Consider the following 19,097-nt stretch of genomic DNA (forward strand, 5'->3'; position numbering starts at 1 on the left):
TTATTTCTAAAAATAAATAAATCTTGATGAAAGGGTCATATACACACATAATTACTATGCACATTTGGCACAAATATGCCAGAAATTTGTGCTTAAAATTTCTTAAGCACTTGACAAATAAAAGGCCTTCATAGCTATCTGTCAAATAAATATAAATGACTAGGAGTCCTTGAAGATGCATCATATATAGTTTCTCCAAAAAGCATAGTAAGAGGTGTCTCTAGTTTAAAAGGCATCTGGGTATATCAGTCTCTCCACTGAAATACCAATGAAGATTAGGAAAAGTTTAAAACTAACAACAATATGGAAAACAAGATCTAATAAAGACTTGTGAAATATCAAAAACATGTCTCTAAAAATAAAGTTAATAAAAACTGGACTAAGAAATAGGATTACCGCTAACCAATATTCTGCTAACTACCAAAAAGGAGAAAAATGATTAGCTTAAACAAAGGGGTTGGTATACCAAATTACATACTGAGAGGTCAAGCCTTAGTAAGGATGCAGGTATAAAGGGCATTGTATAATAAGGAGTAAAGACTTTTTTGTATATACTAGTAATTATTATTAAATTAATGGCTCAAAAACAGCAAAAGAGAGAATATTCCTTTCAAAAGGTGCTTTGTCTTTCCACTCTCTATTAGCTATTCCACTGCTTTAATCAAATAATTTATTGTCAGGTTTCCTGAGCTATCCACAACTAGCCCAAATTCATCTATCTCCTATAATATTCCTTATTACTTTCTATGATATCTAGTTGGGGTAGTTTCTTTACTGAATCTTCAATCTACTCTGAATGCCTTCTTTAAAATATATTCACCTGTTGGCAGTAACTTGCTGTTCGCCTGACCTAGATAATCTGACTCCTTCCTTACTGAACTGTATTTTATCTTTTCCAAAACATCTAGCTAAAATTCTGCCAAGTACTATGAAGAATTTCAGGGTAACTCTATTAACAATTTTATAGATACATTTTACTTATTACAAGAGCAAAATCACTTTATATATATAGCTATATTCATATATATCTCATTCATTAAATAAGCATTTCTTGGCTGTTGATTATTTCGCATGCTTTTACACAATCACAGATCTAATACATCTATTTAGTAGACTATATTTAGAAAGACTTTCCATTGAAAGTGAAAAAGCTTAAAGAATGTGGGGAATATTCATTTCTGATAAAATGGTAGAAATCATTATTTGGATCAACCTTTAAGTGAAAATTGAAAACACTCTGCAAAGTACAATTATTTTAAAAACACTGAATGTCAAGTAAGTGGAAGAAGAACTGCCAGGTCAACATAATCTAAGACTGTAACAACCGTTTGGCCATTACATGGATTTGCTATATAAATTAGCATTACTAGGATGGTCAAGCAAACTAAGTCAATAATTTCAAAACCGCTAGTTTGCTTAGATACCTTTGGAAGTGGACACACCACATGTATAATCTTCATGAGTAACTTTTTACAGGGAACAAGCAGTAAACAGTCAATAATAATTTTGGAAATAATGACATAAGGATCAAGAATGAGGGTGAAAAAAGAGAGCAAGAAAAAATCTATAATGGTCATATGATACTACAATTTTCAGACACATAATAGAAAACAATTATGCTTACTAAACTTAAAGAAAGAAAAGATAAGCGTAAATATTAACAGGAAATTGGAGAGTATAAAAAGTTAATAGGAAGTTAGAAAAACAGCCAATTATAAGAAATAAAAAACTGGTAATTGTGTATTCTGAGTTTCACTGCAAGAAAGGGAAAGGAGAGGAGAGAAGGAAAGGGGAAGGAAAAGAGGAAGAAGGAGTTAAGAAAACAAAAGGAAAAATAGTAACAGGAAAGTATGGCCCACATTCAGCAAAAATGAGAGTTAACAGAAACTGTCTCCAAGTGGGCACTGGTATGCTAGATTTAGCTGTTAAGCTTAAGTTACTGCAAATATGTTTAAGAGGTGAAATAAAATAAAAGGTCTTTCACTAAAATGAGAGGCAAGGAATAAGTCACAAATGGAGTTAAAATAAAAAGGACAAAACAAAAAAACATCAATATGACAAACCTAAACACACCAATAATTTCAATAAATGTAAATTACTAACCACTTGAAACAACAGGATGGCATTATTAGATTTTAAAAAATAACCAATTATATAGGCTGTCTACAGGAGATGCAAAAATGTCTTTAAAAAACATTTAAAGAATGGAAAGGAAATAAGGGTAGTTAAACTGAAATGATTTATATTACCAGGAGAAAACTCACTTCTCACAAGGAATATTGCCTTGGAAAATAAGAGAAATCCATAGTGATAAAAGGGAAAATAAATGATGAAGCAATACCAAGTTATAAATGTTAAGCAAAATTATTAAAAATTCAAAATACTTGATGCAAAAGCTGGAAAATTAAAGCGATATAGAAAAAACTCACAATCATAGCTATTTTTACACATTTCCCTCAATAACTGATGTAAGCATTTAAACAGGAAGATGAGAACATAAAGATCTGAATAACACTGTCAGTCACCTTAATCTGACCTTTATAAAACATTATACACAACTGCAGAATACATTTTTTTCCCAAATGCTATGGAACATTCATTTAAAAAAAATTTAAAAAAGAATATATACTACAAATTAGATAATTTACAGGCAATAAAATGATTCTGAAATAAATGGAAATCTTACTATGTTCTTACACTACAACAGAACCTAATTAAAAATAACAATAACATATCTAAAAAAAACCAAATACCTGGAAGCAAATGACTTATTCTTAAATAAACTAATAGTAAAAGAAATTTAAAAATATAAGTATTTTGAACTGTATATGGTGATTAAAAATTATATTTTCAAGGATGTAAACTAATGGTACTCCAATTAAAACAAAGTAAAATAGAAAAACAAGACTTTTGGAGTAAATCTACAACAATGTTAAAGCAGTGAAACCAAAAGCCATTTCTTTGAAAAGATGTAACAAAATTCATTAATTAATGAGATTGATAAGGGAAACAAATCCCATTAGAAAGTAAGAGAAAAGACAAAATGCCAGAATATGGAATGTTCAGGAACATATAAACATTCAGTTTTTAGTAGTTTTGTTCCTTTTATCTGTGTACTTTTTTTTCCCCCAACAATGTCTTAAAGTTTTCATATAAAGTCTTTCACCTCCTTGGTTTAATTTATTCCTAGGTACTTTACACTTCTGATGCAATTACAAGTGGAATTATTTTCCTAATTTCTCTTTCTTCTGGAGAAAGAGAATAGAACTTCAAAAAAAGAAGTATCATTCCAAGTTCTACAGGCACTAAAAGCACAATACCTTTAGGTCAATAAATTCATTTATATAGGCAAGTTATATAAATGATGCAAATTACCAAAACTGATACCCAGAAGAAATTAAAAGCTGAATACTCTGTCTATCAAAGAAATTGAAGCATTAATTGAAAACCTCCAAAAAAAGAATTAAAAGAAAAATCCATACCCACATTGCTTTATTGGTGAATTCCAGCAAACATAAAATAGGAATAACATCAATACTACAAAACTCCACAAAGAAGAATTTATAAATATTTCAGAAAATGGGAGGGACTCATTGTAAATCCATTATGAGGTGATATCAAAACCAATGGAAAACATGTAAAGAATGTTAGTGGAAAGACTATGGGCACCTGAAACTCCCAAACTCAATGGGTTGTGCCATTTACCACATAAAGACAAAGCATAATTCCTAGTGTGCAAGACCTTCAACAGAAAAGAACTTTAATAGAATTAGTGTGCATAGAAAGAAGAAAGGGGGCCTCCCTGGTGGCGCAGCGGGTTGAGTGCCGCACTGCAGAGGCGGCACCCAGTTGCCCATCTCCTCCAGGGTAAATGCCCAGACAAACAGGGTTAGCCCAAAAGCTGGCCACAAACTAAGGTACCTTAGGCAGGGAGCCATAGGAAAGGGGCAGAAGGGGTCAGGCAAGTCTGGAAGAAAAGGATTAAAATCAAAGTATAAGTCAAGCTAAAGGCTGCCATTGTCAGCCTCCTCTCAAGTCTCCCACCCATCTCTTGCCCAAGAGTCTCCTTCCATGTCTTCCAAGTGACTGGTACAAAGGCTCTGAGAAGCAAGCATGGCTTTTTCTTCACGTGTCTCTCTGCTCCATATGCCCCTTATCCACCCAAGTCCTCTCTCCCAAGTGCTTTTCACCTTCCTCTCAACACTCAGCTCCACCCTTCATTAGTGGGACAGGTAAAAAGGAATCTCCCCTTTTTACATTACATTGTAATGAGAACCACACACTAGTTTCTATTCTGAGCATAAAGGTAACAACTCTGAACAAAATTTTAGCATATCAAATCTAACAATATTATAAAAGGTAACGATTCACAACCAAATGGATTTTATTTGTGGAATGCAAAATTGATTTAACAGCTGAAAATCAATCAGTGCAGTTTATCATATTAAAAGAAGGGAGAAAAAAATATTATCATCTTAATAGATAAAGAGCACTCAACAAAACTGAAAATCCATTTTTGGTTAAAAAAAAATCAATTCTCTTAGGGAATAGAACTGACAAGTCTAACAAAGGAAATCAATAAAAATCCAAAGCTAAAACTTCAGTGGTAAAATACTGAATGCTTTTCACTTAAGAACAGGATCAAGTAAAAATGTTCATTCTTACCACACTTCTACTCAACAATGGACTAAAAGTTCTAGCCAGTACGAGAAAGAGAGAGAGAGAGAGAGAGAGAGAGAGAGAGAGAGAGAGAGAACAGATGGAAGGAAGGGAGGGAGGGGAAGGAAAGCATACATGACTCACATGACATGTGACATGACATGACATGACTCATGGAGGGCTTAGAGTAGAAATTGGGATGGAGACCTCAAAAGACCACAAACTTAAGGTGGGGTTAGGAAAGTTCAACCCAGTCTTTAAGCCATTTATAGAAATTAAAATTCCTTAGGCAGGTCCTGCTATAGAAAATATTTCTAGGCACAAATGAAAAGTGTAGATAAGGAGATTGAGGGGCATTAGGAAATCGCCAGTCTTTAAAATTAATCCAACCACACCCTAGAAGTGATTGGTTTAGACATCAATTGCACAAAGGAGCGAACCGTGAACCGCTCCCCACCAAAAAGAATACTGTATTAGAACAATTCCTGTCCTGGCAAAACGCAGGGCTCTTCCCAAGACTGCCTTCCTGTGTCTGTGCAATTGTCTCTTTAAGCAAACATTTCCCTTTGGAAAAAAAGCAGCAGCAGCAGCAGCAGCACCTCTCAGCCCACCTGTGTTTATGCAGGTGCCTCTTTTATTCCTTTCTCCTTTTCCTAACAAACCTGTCCTTTTAAAATGTAACCTTTTACCTGCCTGTATCTGTGCAAATGTCTTCGCCTCCATGGTAAACTTGCCTAGTCCCGCTAAAAGGGGAACTCTGCTGAAACTTTTCTCAGATCTAACAATGGACCCAGCTCACTGAACCCCAGTATCTCATCAGAACCCCATCAATGACTGTACACAGAAAAATCCTAGGAAATCTATAAGAAGTCTACAATAACTTATAAGTGAATTTAGCAAAATACAAGATCAAAAAATATGATGGCCAACCAAGATGAAAATGAACATCGTGAAATAAAGAAAAATAAACTGGAAATATAACAAGTTTGCAAATGCAATTTACTCAGAGTGGAAATAGTGTGGTATTGCTAAAAGGAGAAATACACATATCAGTGGAACAGAAAAGTGTGTTCTAAAATATACTCACATATAAACATTCAACTGATCTTCAACCAACATGTCTAGCTAATTAATTCATTGGGAAAGTTAACAGAGTACTAGAACAGAAAATCCACATAGAAAAGAGTTAACAATTGTTTCTTACTTCACACCACATACAAATATTAGCTTGAAATGATACATAATCAAAATATAAACACTAAACTGTAAGATTCTAGACTACACAGGAGAAAAAATACATGCATCGTTGACAAAAACCAAGCATAAATCATAGAAAAAATTATTGAAAAACTGGACTTGATATAATTTTAAAACTTTTGTTCTCCAAAAGACATTCGTAAGGAAATGAAAAAGCAGTAATGAAAAGACTTTCAAAAATCAGAAGCCCAGGACCAGATGGCTTCACTCGTGAATTCTACCAAATTTTCCAAATAAAATTAAAACATATCCTTCCCAAAATCTTTCAATAAACTGAGGAGGGCAGACTTCCAAAGACATTTTATAAGACCAACATCATCTTGTTTTAAAGCCAGACAAGAACATCACAAAAGAAAAAATTATAGATAAGGACCTTGGATGACCACACATGCAAAAATTCTCAACAAAATAGAAGCAAACCACATTCAACAATATACTAAAAAAATCAGATACCACAATCAATTAGGATTTAGTCCAGAGATGCCAAATGACTGAACATACACAAATCAAATAATGTTATACTATGCATAACCAAAAAGGACAAAAATCATATGATCATCACAGCAGACCAACAAGACAAGATGCAGTATCCTTTTAAACAAAAAACCACCAACAAAATGGGTATAGAAGGAACATACCTTAACATAATAGGCCACATACGACAAACCTACAGTCAACATCAAAATTGACACCCAGAAATACACACATTATATATATATATATATATATATATATATATATATTTATGAAAAAGAAGCTAAGAGCATACACTGGTGCAAGGACAGCCTCTTCAATAAATGGTGTTGGGGAAATCAGGTGGCCATATACAAAAGAATGAAACTATACCATCATTTAACACCACACTCAAAAACTAATTAATGAATGTATTGAAGACTTGAATATAAAATCTGAAACCAGAAAATGATAGAAAAAACAATAAGTTCCCTGATATTGGCCTTAGAGACGTCTTTGGAGATTGGACCTGACAACAAGTGAAACAAAAGCAAAAATAAGCAAATGTACTACATCAAATTAAAAAGCTTCTACACAGCAAAGGAAACAATCACCAAAATGAAAAGGCTTTCTACTGGATGGGAGAAGATATTTACAAGGTATACATCTGACAAGGGTGTGTAACCAAAATATATAAAGAGAGCTCGTAAAACTCAACAACAAAAAACAAACAAGCCAATTTAAAAATAAGCAGAGGATTTGAACAGATACGTCTCCAAAAAAGACATACAGGTCAAAAACAAGCACATGAAAAGATTTCATCATACTTATTATCTGGGAGATGCAAATCAAAACAACAATGAGATATCTATAACCTTACATGTGAGAATGGCTGTTATTATCCAAACTATAAGAAATAAGTGTCGGAAAGGCTATGTAGAGAAGGAAACACTAATGAGAATGTAAACCAATTGACCAATTGTGGAAAACAGTATGGAGATTCATTAATAATTCAAAATACAAAGTCCGTACAGTCCAGATTGTGCCACTTCTAAGTATTTATCCAAAGAATATCAAAACACTAATTTGAGAAATATATACCTCTCAATGTTCATCACGGCATTATTCACAATATTAAAGAGCTGGAAACAACCTAAGTACCCAGATACAGGTGACTGAATAAAGATGTGGTAAACACACACACACACACACACAGTGCAACAGTACTCAGTTATAAAATAAAGATGAAATCTCGACATTTGCAACAATATGAATGGTCCTAGAGAGCATTATGCTGTGTAAAATAAGTCATATGTAGAAAGACAAACACTGTCAAAGACTGTATGATTTCACACATACAATGAAAATAAAACTAATGATCAAAACAAATCAAACTCTTAGACTATAAGAACAAAATAATGGTTACCAGAAGGGAAAATATTGGGGGTTTGTAAATAGGAAAAATGGGCCAATTATATGGTGCAAAATGCAAACTGCACTTTTGATGACAGACAATGTAATTTATAGACTGAATCTGTTTCGCCTATTTTAAATGATGTTCTTACCTTTGTCCTATTCTTTAAATCAGGAAATTTTTAATTCTCTACTAACTCATGTCCATTTCAAATTCATTAATTTTATTCTCAATAGGCCACTCAAATTGTTTACTAAATCCCTGAATAATGCAGAAATTTTTGCAGTTAAGAAAACTGTGATAAAATATCTGTAAAGCATAAACACAAAACTTAAATGAGCTGTTCTCACATTTCTTTGTAGAAATGATTAAAATTGAGAATTTCACCTGTGTCCGAGAAGTTGCTTTTCCTTTGATATCAGTAGCAAATTTGCCTTTATTACTAATACGTGCTGCCTGTTCCTTACAGAAATTTATATGTCTATCAGCTGCATTTTCATTAAATCTTCTCTGGCAATAAGGACACTGGATATAATCTAAAACAGATAAAAAAATAACAGATTAATAATATAACATTTGAAATGGAACTTAAAAGAATTTTAAGTTTTAATGAACAGTAATTTAAGATGTAACAATGTAAATAACATCAGATAAACAGAAACTTTCATGTCTTTATAAATGATCCAACATGACTTATCTAAGCTCAGTAAAAATATTTAAGAAAAAGTCTACTAGTAGATGACAAATTCTAATTTTTTCCAAATTTAGAATCAAATATTCGGGGAAAAAAAGAACAAAAGAACAATCCTCAGTATAAAAGAATGAAAAAGTAGAGGAAAAATATTATTGCTCTTTTGCCTCTATAATACTGTGTTATACATAAGACTAAGCAATAACACATTATATACTAAAAATACATTTTAAATTTTGAGATCATCTGTTAAAATCTTTTATTTCAATTAGAGAAAAACACAGAAAGTCATTTAATTATAGCTGTATTTTGTCTTAGAGGTTCCAACAGATGGAAGAAGTGATAAAAATATCTCAGTAACATAATTAATTCAAATTAAAAAAAAACTGCAACTATTTCCAAAGATTAGATATTGTCCCAAAATGCAAGGTATACTTTAAATAAAATTTCTTTTAAAATTAAATCTCAAAATTATCACAGACAAAAACATTTGTAGCATTGTAAAAGATCTCAACTTTATGAGACATCATGTATAAACATAAATATAAAATTTAGTGTCAAAAAAATCTCAATTTATTTCAACGGATTTACTTTTTGAAAGGTAGTTTGCTCTTTAGAATTCATGCTCATCAAGTTCAGAAATTTGTCCTGCTAAAATGAATGGAGTAGGATAAGTTCTCTACTAACAAGAGCTGCTTTGTCTGGACTAAGATATTAAAAATAATTCTTAAGCCCCAATTATGCTAAAAAACAGTACTCTCTGACTTATATAAACATGCTATTTATAGTCAAATTGATCAATACGCTATGTACAAATACTGCCAAGCAGAGAGAAAATTTAACTTATGGGGAAATTACAGTGGTATTAAAAAAGTTTCAAGTCTAGTGGAATATCCTAGATATTATAATACCAGAATTAAAAATTAATTAATTAAAGTTAAGTCTCTGGAAAAGGGCTGGCAAAATAGGGCCAGAAGCCAAATTCAGTCTGTGTGTTGTCTGTTTTAAAAATAAAGTTTTATTGAAATGTACCCAAACCCATTCATTTACATATGTCTCTGGCTGGTATCTCCCACCAGTGACAGTTAAGTAGTTACAATAGAGCTCTCATGACATGCAAAGTAATAAATAGTGTCAAAGTGTCAACTGTGCTATTTTATATCTTTTAGTATCTCAATATCTAACATGGGATTATCAACCTCTTGCCTTGCTTTTGGTAACAATGATAAAAGTAAATTTACCTACCCAATGATAAAAGTAAATTAACACATAAGACATAATTTAGGTATATCACTCTGTAGGATAGTTTCTCCACATGAATCACACATTTTAAAAGCAGTATGATGATTTTTTTTTTTCCTTCCCAGATAAAATACCAAGGGATTAGGCAACACAACTTTCTCAGTCTTACTAAATAACTATTTCAATCCACAGTGAGCATAATGAAAATATTTCCTGGAATATGAACATTTAACAATGACTACAATAATTGTTAATGATATAATAATGCTTTGTTAAGTAAAACTATTAAGATGAAAAGACAATGTCTATCTCTGTTCAATATTAATGTGTCTCTATGAGCTTACATGCCTTGATTAATGCCCTTACTTTTATAGCAAAGATATTAAAGATTGTGGTTCATCCGTTTTATTAGTGATTTAAAATTTATAAAAATTTTATCAATGTTTTCTCCCCGTATGAACAGATCTATCACCAATATTCTAGATACCTGGGTCATAGGAAGGGGGAGGAGGAGGAGGAAGTTTACCACCCTCTTTAAGCGCCTGATCAAGGCCTTTAGCGGCTCTTATGGTAGCAATGAATTCTTCATGCTTTCTTCTCCAATTGGATGGTTTTTTGGGTGGTTCAGGCTATAAATAAAGACAAACCAGTTTTAAAACATGTTGTGAAATAAATTGAAAATAAAACTTAAAGAAAATACCAGGACTCCTGATGTGCCAACATCCGTGCTGGACTGCAGCCTTCTGGTGTTTCTCTCCACCCACTTCCTGTACAATAAAATAAGACTCTCCTCTCTGTTGCAGTTGATCTATGATGCCCAAGGGATATTCCACTACGTTATACCATCTCCAAAAATATCATTAGTTTATCAATATAAGCTAAATAAAGTTAATACAATTATGTATCTGGCAGGTTTCTAAGATAAACTTCAAATACTGGTTGAGGTATCTTATTCAAACTTCACCATCCTTCCCTTAAATATTCACAGACTAAAAAAGAAAGATAAACATCTGACTTTTCTATTATAATTTTTTGGTAAGATTAATTGCCCCATATGGAAATGTTCTCTGTTCTCTTGCACCACTGGCATCTTAGCATAACCGGTATGCTAAATGGACCATGGCAAAACTCTAATCAGCATATATACACTTGAAGAAAGTCTTTACATCAAAATGTTAATATATATATAAAATATATATCCTGAAAAAATATATATATATATTCAATATACACAGAAGCAAGGTTCATACTGTTAAAAAGATTATATAATTACCCTAGGTTTGAGAGGTTTTACTGTTGGAATATCAGTTCCTTCAGCTCTTTGTCTGCTTGAATCAAAAGTCTTCCGTTTTTTAGTGGCAGTTTTCTGGCAAATGGGTCCATGTTTTTTCTGTTAAAATTGAGAGAGAGCATGATTTTCTTTATTACAGAAGGACTATAAGACTTTACTTAAATTGTCATTTGAGACCAGTATAAAATCCTGAATATAAAATAAATAATAATTAAATACATACGACATACTTTGCTTTAAGTAAATTTTTTTAAAAATATATACAATATGTGCTATAAGCTGTCTTTCTCATAATAGAATATAAAGAACACACTTCTAATATTTTATCCAGTTATTTAATATTCTTCTAGTTTTCACAATGTTAAAGGAAATAATGCAACCAAGTCAAAACTACTGCAGTGAAAAAAAAAAAGTTATCTTCATCACCAAGTATCTAAAAATTGATACCAGAGAATGTAAAAGGACAAGACATTAGTGTTAGGATTATAAAACGTTAACATAATAGTAGCTTACTAAAATTAACATAATAGTAGGCTGTTAATATAAAACTAATATAAAATAATAGTCCAAAGAGGCCAGATTAGTGTCTTCCTTCCATAATCATTCCTCCCTTCTGGAGCTCACGTGTTCCACCTTTCTTTTTTTTTTTTAACTTTTTTTTTTTTAAGATTTATTTATTTATTTATACAAGCACTAGGTACAGTCAGAAGCGTGGGAGGGTGAGAGAATTCACCAGAGTCAGAGCGGAGAGCAGAGCAAGGCAGACTGACGAAGTACACTGCTGAGGGGAGCAGCGGGTGGCAGGAGAGGTCTGCGCGCCATGTGGGACCCTCACCCGGTAGCCGGGGATCGAACCGGTGTTGCAGAGGCTGCGGGCAGCTTCACAACCCAGTGCTCAACCGCTGCACCATTGGGGAGGCCCTGTTCTACCTTTCTTTACCAAGGATTTTTTTGTGAGCTTACTGGTGTTCCATGTCTATTGGCTTTTTTTTTTTTTTAACATGATCCCAACCTTAACATGCAATCATTCATTTATACATTTTAAGGACATTAAAATGAAGGTTCTCTTAAGTATACTCCAATTAACCTACTGGATAATCATTCTCCCTCCCTTAAGTAAAACATGTTGACTGAGGACACCATTTGCATTTGGATAAACATTGAAGAAGTGTTTTTTTTGGTGGTTGTTTTGTTTGTTAAATGTAGCTTAATGGACAACCTCCACGGACATTTATTCCCATATCTTGAGTTATACAAGTCAAAGGGTATATATGGTGCTTTGTTCCCAAACCTGACTGTACAAGTTTAATTGCTATAGTGTACATTATTTAATTAAATGTGAAAACAATAAATAAAGGCAAAAGGGAATTTTTCCTTATGAAAGCTCAGCTGAGTGCTTTGAAAAATGTTTGAAAATTTGTGAATTGATAACAGATAATCACAGGGTACAATGTTTTTAAAGAATGAAGAAAAAAGCTGGAAATAACAAGATGCAAAATGGACCATGGCAAAACTCTAATCAGCATATTACACTTGAAGAAAGTCTTTACATCAAAATGTTAATAAATGTATATTTATATTGAAGGAAGGATATAATATTTAAGGTACATAGGCATTTTTTGTTATTTTCCATTTAGTTATTTTTATGAAAATCAGCTCAACATGCTTCTATTTATATATACTTAGTATCTAAAGGTAAAGAATGCACAATCTAATTTAGATTCACTTTTAATTGAAAAAAAATTTTTTCTCTTTGGAGTTTTTCAGATATACATAAGAACTGGCAGAATAATAAAATGTACTCCCATTTACTTATCTCCCTCCTTCAATAATTATTGACACTTTAGCAATCTCATTTCATCCTCACTTTTTTTCCTGAAATACTTGAAAGCAAATACCAGGGCCTCCCTGGTGGCACAGGTTAATAAGCACAGTGCTGTGAAGCTGTCTGCAGCCTCTGCAGCACAGGTTCGATCCCCAGCCTGCCAGGGAGCTACCCACATGGCACAGCAGACCTTTCCTGTCTTGCCCACTGCGCCCCTCAGCAGTATATTTCAGTCAGTCTGTCTGTTCTGTACCCCACTCTATCTCTGGTGAATCCTCTCACCCCCTGCACCTCTGGCCTGTACCCCAGTTCTTGTATGTATAAATAAATAAATCTTTAAAAAATAAATAAATAAAGCAAATCCCAAACATCATAACAGCCTGTATCTTTAAATACATTACTATGTATTTCTAAGAGATTTTATTAATATTGCCGCAAAGAGAACACTTTAATATTTAATAGATGAGCATAGAGGACCAAACCATGAAGGAAATATTCTCTGGAAGAAGGACATAGATGAAACTGATACTCGTGAACAAAGAAGTACCCAGTGTCTCTTTAACAACAGAGGGTATTTCCATGAATGTTGTCCTGAACTACTGAACAATGACTGAACTATCAAACCCAAAGGAAAAAGCTACTTACTAATGCCACTGGAAAGAATGTTCTTCCACAAATCTTGCAAGGCAACAATTCTCCAACTTGGACACTTCCATTTTCTAAAACAGAAGCAAATTCAAATTGTGAAATTTCAAATTTTAATGTTTTCCCTTAGTTTCATGTGTAAGTTGTCAGTGCTTATTTAAAAAAAAAAAAGTTGTTTCATCTTTAGACAAGCAACATTTATCCATTAAAATTGAGCATAAGACTTTTGAGTTATCAGTAGTCAAAAAGGTCATGCCAAATATGTAAAAGTCATGACTTAAGAATAACAAAACTGATACTGTTGGACACACCTTACTTTTTAGTTATTTTAACAAAATCAATTCATTATATTCTCTTAATTCACATTATTTATTTCTCTCTACTGTAAATTAGTAAACTTTAAAAACCAAATTTATCTTAAGGCTAATATTATATATTATTAAACATTAAGAAACTGTACTGGTGATTGGTTCATCCTGAGATCTTCCTGAGATGAGCTAGGAAGTCTAGGATAAAAAGAATCTTGTTACGTTCAACACCAAAAAATAGTATGATGCTTTAAGAAATATCACCCACTTAGTAAGCAAACTGCCTATATTATGGGCAATGTTAGTTATTTTAGATATATGATGCTATGTTAAAATTCATTGGATAGTTTACAATCAGATATTCTGATCTCATTGGCATAATTCATTAAAAAAGTGAGAGCTGAAATTCTTACTCGAAAGGTGAGATATTTATCATGTAACTGCATATATAACAAATTTTGTTACTAAACGGACAAAAAAATCCTACATTCCTCAGGGTTTTACACATCTGAGTTGTTTTGCTGGTTTTATTTTCTAGATAAATATCAAACCTAAAATTATTTCCATACCTGTATTTTCTAAAAATGGTACCTGAACAATATTCCACTCTATGTTTTTGACAAATATTTTACTCGTTGTTAAAATAAAATATTAATGTTAAAATTATTTTCTGGTAGTACAATGAAGACTCATGAAAGAAGTAATTGTTCCACATAATTTGTTTTAAAGCCTTTAGGGAGTTCACAGATAAGGAATAAGGAGAACCAAAGGCCACTGATGAGAACACAATCAAACAGAAATAAAACAACTGTTTTTTTCTCTCATTTCTCTTAATACTCCACTGCCCTACCTTAGAGGAAGGCAGTGACTAACATCTCAGATGGAGGTAGTTAAGCAGTAGCCACTACAAAAGCAATGTTAAGATTTGTCTGATTTGCTTTTCTCTAATACTAGAGGGCAGGATTCTTTGTAATAGCAACAACCTCATATCTGGATCACTTAAATCCAGACTATCTGGAAAATTAAAGCAGTTGCTAGGTGCACTGAATCCATTTGGTTCATTAAGATAAGAATGTCTTCATAATGGCGGTCAAAAACCCACATGCTGCATAATCTATTAAGCTTGCTTACAGTCCTCATGTGTTCCTTTAAATTCTAAACAATGATCTAAATGTTCATGGGTAAAAAATATATCACTTAATTTATTTACTTAAAAATACATTTCTTTGTATTACCTTGATAAGTAGAAGACAAAGAAAAATCTTATAAAAACGAACTATTGAGAAAAATCAATTCAAAGGATGGAAACCATGTGAGTACCTACTGAAGCACCTACTTGCCAAGTACGTTCCAACTGACAGTGACACAAAAGTGGTATAACACAATCACTGCTCTCATAAAGCTAACCATGTGTTGTTACTGTGCATTTTACTTCTCTATATCTTAAGAACCAAATCATCTCTCATTTTTAATACAAGAACTCATAACTCAACCAGAATACTACCATACAATAAAACACATCAACGATTAACTCCTACAAGTTAGCAAACACATTCTAGATGTCTTTAATGGAAAATAAAATCATTATCACTGAAGACATAAAAAAGAGAAAACAGACGAGAGGAAAAACATATACAAATAATTATTTCAAAAAAGAATGTAAAAAGTCTTTGTTTCCTTCAAAATAAAGATATATAAGCATAATTTCATCTTGTATTACCTGGATATAGAGCATAGTTCTATAATTCACAAAATAAGGCATGTTCATATGGATTGCATTCTACTACTGATAGGAACTTCTACCAACAGGTCATGATAAAAGTCACATTTTGTTCTAGTGGTATTCATATAAAAACATGATAGTATAGAAGAAAAGGCACTGGAATTTGTTTCATATCTTCTAAGCAAAAGTTCCCAATGTGTCATTTAGAACAATGTGTCACAAGTCGCTGGGCAAAATATTTAACCTATCTAAGATTCGGTTTCCTCTTGTTTAAAATAAGAAAGTTCAGATAAATAACCTCTGTGGTCCTTTTCTAACTCTAATATACCACAATTTAATAAAATCTACCTTAAAATCACATAAGCAAGAAAAGTACATAGACAATAAGAATGATTACACCACTTGACCAACTGCATATTGTGGAATAAATGCTTTAGGTAGTATGTAGTATGTTGAGGAATTCGCATTCACCTGTCTACATACAGAACAGAAAATTTCCAAGGAACTATAGCATAGAATGTGCTGAAGCCAATCCTCCTTTCAAATTATATGGCAACTCTTCTGAAGCCAATCCTCCTTTCAAATTATATGGCATATATTGTTGATTTTGTTATGAGTGGTTGTATTTAGCAACTTCAAAACCTGTACATGGTGTGAAATGGTATCTTCATATAATACTATTCTATAGGTGCTGTGAAAGAATGTGACATAGCTTTTATCCCAAGTGTGCTCAGTGGTGAAAATCTAATCAAGGATCCCAACCAAGTGAACACGCAAAACAGTATAAAGGATTGCATTTATTGGAACAAATTGATTCCTTCGAGCCTCCTAAAAGATCTATTGGTAAGTCTTTTAGCTCATATGTATCATTGTTTTCAAAGATAAAGGATCTGGATTTTGTGTAATTGATAAAATTGAGGCTGGTTATATACAAATTGGTGACCGACTACTAGCAATACCTACTAATGAAAACTGCACTGCAAAAGACATCACTCTATGTGATGAACCTGTCAACTGGGCAGAAGCAAATGATGATGTTTACCTGATGTTGATTGGGATGGATATCATCAAAATTACAAAAAAAAATTCAGTGGTTCCAAAGAAGCCACTAAAGCTTACACTTGTTTCAGAACCCAAATCTTCATCTTTAATAATGATTAATACTAAATAATTTCCTATGCCACTACACACCAAACTGCTGTTATTAAACAACTGATTAGCATCTCAAAAGCATGGGTGAAGTCACAAAGAAAAAAGCCTAAATTTTGACTAAATGCCACAATGTGTTGGTATAGCTATCAACACAAAGATTAATCATGTTTTAGCTCTAAAAGACTTTAAAAGATTATGCTGTGTTACAGTGGCTCTATGATAGCTGCTGGTCTGGTCAACGAATCTAAAGAAGGATGGGTCACTTTCAAAGCTCCAATGGCATTTTTCAAAAAGTAGAATAAACATCATTGAAACTCATGTGGAGCCACAAAAGAACCAGAAAAGCCTAAACAATCCTGATGAAAAGGAGAATGCCAAAACTATACTACAAAGCTCTATATTCAAAACAGGAATAAAAACAGACACACAAACCAATGGAATAGAATTGAGTAGAGAAATAAAGCCACACATTTATGGACAGACAATCTATAACAAAGGAGCCAATTGTATACAATGGAGAAAAGAGGGTAACTTCAACAAATGGTGTTGAGAACACTCGACAGTCATATACAAAGATTAACTCAGAGTGGAATAAAGACATGGATGTAAAGAACCAAAACTATAAAATACATTGAAGAAAACATGCACAAAACACTACACTTGCTTCTTTGCAGTCTTTGCAGACTGGCCTCCAACAGATAGAGAAACAAAAGGAAAAAGAAACAAGTGGGACTATATCAAATTAAAAAGAAAAAGAAATTATAGATAAAACAAAAAGAAATACAACTGAATGAGAGAAAATATCTGTACATTATGTATCTGGCAAAGGACAGATATAAAAGATCTACAAAGAACATACACAACTCAATAAAAAGAAAACAACCCAAATGAAAAGTATATAGATGAGCTCACAGACATTTCATCAAAGAAAACATACAGTGGTTCCACAGGCACATGAAAAAAAATGTTCGTCATCAGGTAACATCAGGAAGATACAAATCAAAACTACAATGAAATTACCACCTCACATCTGTAAGAATGGCCCATATCAAAAATACAAAAAACAAGAAGTGTTGGTGAGGAAGTTGTCAAAAGAAACCCTCTTACACTGTTGGTGGGAATGCAGACTCCAGCCCCTGATGGAAAACAGCAAGGCACTTTCTAAAAATATTTAAAATAGATCTATCATATTTCACTTCTTGGTATCTACTTGAAAAGTGCAAAAACACTAACGCAAAAGGATATAAGCTCTGATGTTCACTGTAGCACTATGTGCAATAGTCATGTTATGGAAACAACCTAAATTCTCAAGGACAGAGAAGTGGAATAGAAAAATGGCATATAGGTCCTCGCTGGTGGTGCAGTGGGTTGAGCACCATGCTATGAAGCTGTCTGCGGCCTCTGCAGCACGCGTTCAATTCCCGGCTGGGGAGATACCCACATGGCACGGCAGACCTCTCCTGTCTCACCTGCTGCTCCCCTCAGCAGTACGCTTCGGTTGGTCTGCCTGTTCTGCTCCCCTCTCTGTCTCTGGTGAATCCTCTCACCCTCCATGGCTCTGGCCTGTACCCCAGTTCTTGTATGCATAAAATAAATCTTCAAAAAAAAGAAAATGGCATATATTCACAATGGAATACTACTTGGCTATAAAAAAGGAGTTCATTTGTCATTTGTGACAACATGGATGAAACTGAAGGGGAGTAAGCTAAATGAGATAAGTTAGGAGAATGGCAAATACCAGATGGCTTCACTTATACAGAGAGAAAACAAAGGGTCAGACAAAACCAAACTAATAAAAAAACCTGAGAAAGCTGACAAAGTGAGGCTACAAGATAGGGAGGTGGGAGGGGAAAACAAAGTGGAGAGGCGGCACAAAGGACTTTGGTGGAGGGTTGTGGAAGCCATGGTAGTGGGTGTGGTGTGGTGAGGTGATCTGCATGTGAGGAAGTGTGATCCTTATGCCTCTGAATCACATGCATTGTTCCAAACCAATGTTACCTCAATAAAAAAAAGAATAATGGGTCAGAATTTCTACGTGTTTTCAAATTCAATGGACTAGGACAGAGAAGTAGAATAGCCTGTGTTTAAAGAATCCAGTTATTCCATTAAAGGAACAATGTACAATTGATTTTTTTTGAATGAGAGATTAAAACTATAATTCTCTGAGAATAAATTATTAATGATCACTCCTGCAAAAATTTCAAGTTGTCAACTGGCAAAGAAAGTCTATTGCACTTCCATTTTAAAATCCAGATTTTCTTTTTAAATGTTAGTAAATGAATTTACTTTGCTGATTTATAGAAAGCATCAGAAATGGGTATTGGAAGACACTGAATGAGGAAATGAACTCTACTTCTAGCCAAACCACAAAATGTTTCTAGTTTTCTCTTTTGATTTTCAAGTATACAGTACACATTTTAAGAAAAATTAACTAAAT

General features: G+C 33.1%; 1 protein-coding gene across 2 annotated transcripts in view; it reads right to left on the reverse strand.

The window, feature by feature from the left end:
- The window catches only part of ZC2HC1A (zinc finger C2HC-type containing 1A), a 45,397-nt gene that overhangs the window by 19,621 nt on the left and 6,679 nt on the right, over positions 1-19,097 (reverse strand). For both annotated transcript variants that reach the window (XM_037505017.2, XM_037505025.2), the window contains exons 2-5: positions 13,478-13,551; positions 10,990-11,106; positions 10,204-10,345; positions 8,171-8,319 (exon numbers count right to left, since the gene is read on the reverse strand). In XM_037505017.2, coding sequence (XP_037360914.1) covers positions 8,171-8,319; positions 10,204-10,345; positions 10,990-11,106; positions 13,478-13,551 — 482 coding nt within the window. The remainder of the gene's footprint in view (positions 1-8,170; positions 8,320-10,203; positions 10,346-10,989; positions 11,107-13,477; positions 13,552-19,097) is intronic.

This window comes from Talpa occidentalis, unplaced genomic scaffold, assembly GCF_014898055.3.
Source record: "Talpa occidentalis isolate TD23 unplaced genomic scaffold, MPIMG_talOcc4v2.1, whole genome shotgun sequence".
Lineage (NCBI taxonomy): Eukaryota > Metazoa > Chordata > Mammalia > Eulipotyphla > Talpidae > Talpa > Talpa occidentalis.